This window comes from Etheostoma cragini, unplaced genomic scaffold (assembly GCF_013103735.1).
Source record: "Etheostoma cragini isolate CJK2018 unplaced genomic scaffold, CSU_Ecrag_1.0 ScbMSFa_2252, whole genome shotgun sequence".
In the NCBI taxonomy this organism is placed as follows: Eukaryota; Metazoa; Chordata; class Actinopteri; order Perciformes; family Percidae; genus Etheostoma; species Etheostoma cragini.
Window position 1 is genome coordinate 599 of NW_023266393.1, and position 3,534 is coordinate 4,132.

Genomic DNA, 3,534 nt, shown 5'->3' on the forward strand with positions numbered 1-3,534 from the left:
ATATTAAACACTAGAATACAATATACATGAAGTAATAATATGAATAAAATATAAGAACTAATATTTGAATATACAAATAATGTGCAACTGCTTAATTAGTTTGATAAAATGTAAATAAACCAATGGTCCAGGTTGCATTGGTGCACCATTGTCTATTTCAGAGTCTTAATTAGCAATAACACGGCTTAAGAAACCTATAATTTAATGCAGCAGTTCTACCATAATCAACATATAGCTTCTTCCCCACTGCTGTCAGACTATGAACCGTGTGTTCGTTTTCCCTCAACAGGAAGTGGTCAGAAAAGACTGGCTGTTCAAGCTGGTTGGCAAGGAAACCTTCACCGTGGGGAGCTGCAGCACCAGAGCCACCGTGGTCATCGAGGCGGTCGGCGGCTTCGCCTACGAGTACTCGCTGGAGGTGGACGGCAAGAGTCTGCAGAAGTTCACCGACAACAGAGCCAGGACGTCCAAAACATGGCTGCTCAAGGTGGACGGGGAGGACTGCAGGGTGGTGCTGGGTGAGTGGTGTAACCGCTGGTTAATCTGGTCAGTGGGGGTATTTTAGGACACATGGCGACCTGCAGCAGCCCAGTGGGACTCAATGTGGGTTCATGTCCAGGGACAGAGACGAAAAATGGGCTAATGTGGGACAAAATATGGTCTCATGTGGGACAAAATGTGGGTTCATGTCCAGGGACAGAGACAAAATATGGGCTCATGTGGGACAAAATATGGTCTCATGTGGGACAAAATGTGGGTTCATGTCCAGGGACAGAGACAAAATATGGGCTCATGTGGGACATAATGTGGGCTCATGTGGGACAAAATGTGGGTTCATGTCCAGGGACAGAGACAAAATATGGGCTCATGTGGGACATAATGTGGGACGAAATGTGGGTTCCCGTCCAGGGACAGAGACAAAATATGGGCTCAAGTGGGACGAAATGTGGGTTCACGTCCAGGGACAGAGACAAAATATGGGTTCATGTGGGACAAAATGTGGGTTCATGTCCAGGGACAGAGACAAAATATGGGTTCATGTGGGACAAAATGTGGGTTCATGTCCAGGGACAGAGACAAAATGTGGGCTCATGTGGGACAAAATGTGGGTTTATGTCCAGGGACAGAGACAAAATGTGGGCTCAAGTGGGACAAAATGTGGGTTCATGTCCAGAGACAGAGACAAAATGTGGGCTCAAGTGGGACAAAATGTGGGTTCATGTCCAGGGACAGAGACGAAATATGGGCTCATGTCCAAGGACAGAGACATTTTTCCCATTTATGGAAGTTATTTATTACAAAAAATAAATACAAACAATAGTTTTGAGTAAATATTTTTAATTAAATATTTTAATTTTGACAAAGAAGTTGAAATGTTTGTTTTTTTTTAAATCAGAATATTTTCAGGAAAAGTCGGAATATTTTTACAAAAAAAAATAAACAATAGTTTGGGAAATTTTTTTAACTAAATATTTAAATTTGAAATAGAAGTTGAAATAGTTTTTTTGAAGAAAAAAAATGTATCTGAATATTTTGAGGAAAAGTCAGAATATTATTTTTAGAATAAAAGTCAGAATATTTTTAAATTTTTAAATTAAAAGTCAGAATAGTTTGAGGAAAAAGGTGAAATATTTTAATTATTTTAATTCTGACAAAGAAATCAGAATATTTTGAGGAAAAGTCAGAATATTTATGGAAGTTATTGATTACAAAAAATAAATAACAGACAACAGTTTGAGGAAATATTTTATTTAAACATTTAAATTTTGGCAAAGAAGTTGAAATAGTTTTTTTTTTTTAATCTGAATATTTTGAGGAAAAGTCAGAATATTTTAATATTTTTAGATTAAAAGTCAGAGTATTTTAATATTTTCTGTTCTCTTTCCAACAGAAAAGGACACCATGGACATTTGGTGCAATGGACAGAAAATGGACGCCATGGTGAGAAATATTTAATAAATAACTTGAATGTTAAAGCCGTTTTAATTATAAAATGAAAATATAAGCATAAATATTACTGTTGTTCCTGTTGATTTAAGCTTAAATGAGAGATTAACAACTGTTGTTTTTATTGTATTTGATAGTAAGCTTTAACTATTTTAATTTTTTAAAAGGTGTTGAAATATTGTTCTTTTTTTAAATCAGAATATATTGAGGAAATGTCAGAATATTTTAATATTTATAGAATAAAAGTCAGAATATTTTTATATTTCCAGGAAAGAAATCTGAATATTTAAAAAAATATTGAATAACAGGCAGAATATTTTATTATTTTTAGAATAAAAGTCAGAATATTTTTAGGAAAAATAAATATTTTAATTTTGATAAAGAAGTTCAAATCTTTTTTTTAACTCAGACTATTTTGAGGAAACGTCAGAATATTTTAATGTTTTTAGAATAAAAGTCAGAATATTTTAATATTTTCAGGAAAATAATCTGAACATTTTTACATTTTCAGGAAAGAAATCAGAATATTTTAAAATTTTAAAGAAAGGTCATAATATTTTAATATCTCCAGAATAAAAGACAGAATTTTTTTATATTTCCAGGATTGAAATCAGAATATTTAATAATTTTCAAGAAACCTCAGAATATTTTTATATTTTCAGAATAAAAGTCAGAATATTTTAATATTTACAGGAAAATAATCTGAACATTTTTATATTTTCAGGAAAGAAATCAGAATATTTTAAAATGTTCAAGAAAAGTCAGAATATTTTAATATTTTCAGAATAAAAGTCAGAATATTTTAATATTTTCAGTAAAGAAATCTCACCATTTGAACTCAGCATAGATGAATCATGAACAGTAAAAACTGACTTGCCTGCAGATGAAATCCTGGAACTAAGTGTTTTTTTGTGTGTGTCTTTGTGTGTTTTTGTGTGTTTTGTGTGTGTTTTTGTGTGTTTTTGTGTGTTTTTCCCAGGGCGAGTTTGTGGACGACGGCACGGAGACGTGCTTCATGTTGGGGGGGCACGAGTGCTGCATCAAGGCGGCGAGCGGGGGGGGGGAGAAGAAGAAGAAGAAGAACAGCATCCTGCATTTTCTCCTCCTGGACGGAGAGAAGATACCTGCTTCTACACAATAAACCCTCCTGGGACAGAGCTGGACTCGAAAAGAGACGAAGAAGAGGTATATAGGACAATAAAAAACATATGAATATTTTAATATTCTTAGGATACAAATCTGAATGTTTTAATATTTTCAAGAATTTTCTTTTAATATTTTAACTTTTTTTTTTTCGAGAAAAAATCTGTACATTTCTTAAGAAATATCTGCACGCAAGGGACAAAAAGCATCTGAATATTTTAATATTTACAGGATAAAAACATCTGAATGTTTTAATATTCTCAGGAGAAAGTCAGAATATTTTAATATTTTCAGGGGGAAAACTCTGAATATTTTAATATTCTCAGGATAAATATCTGACTATTTTAACATTTTCAAGAAAAGAATCTGAATATTTTGATATTCTCAGGATAAGAAGTCAGAATATTTCTAAAGAGGTGTCTGCACGCAACAGACAATAAAACA

General features: G+C 33.1%; 1 protein-coding gene across 1 annotated transcript; it reads left to right on the forward strand.

Annotated features, from left to right (window-relative positions):
• Positions 1-259: 259 nt before the first annotated feature.
• LOC117940352 (fas apoptotic inhibitory molecule 1-like) lies at positions 260-3,088 on the forward strand. The gene is made up of 3 exons (XM_034865667.1): positions 260-518; positions 1,892-1,941; positions 2,927-3,088. Exons 1-3 carry the CDS (start codon positions 260-262, stop codon positions 3,086-3,088), a joined length of 471 nt encoding a protein of 156 aa, XP_034721558.1.
• Positions 3,089-3,534: the final 446 nt, after the last annotated feature.

Coding starts and splice junctions, on each gene's coding strand:
- LOC117940352 (XM_034865667.1), top strand. CDS start 260: ATGAACCGTGTGTTCGTTTTCCCTCAACAGGAAGTGGTCAGAAAAGAC. Junction 519..1,891: donor GGACTGCAGGGTGGTGCTGG/GTGAGTGGTGTA, acceptor TCTTTCCAACAG/AAAAGGACACCATGGACATT. Junction 1,942..2,926: donor GACAGAAAATGGACGCCATG/GTGAGAAATATT, acceptor TGTTTTTCCCAG/GGCGAGTTTGTGGACGACGG.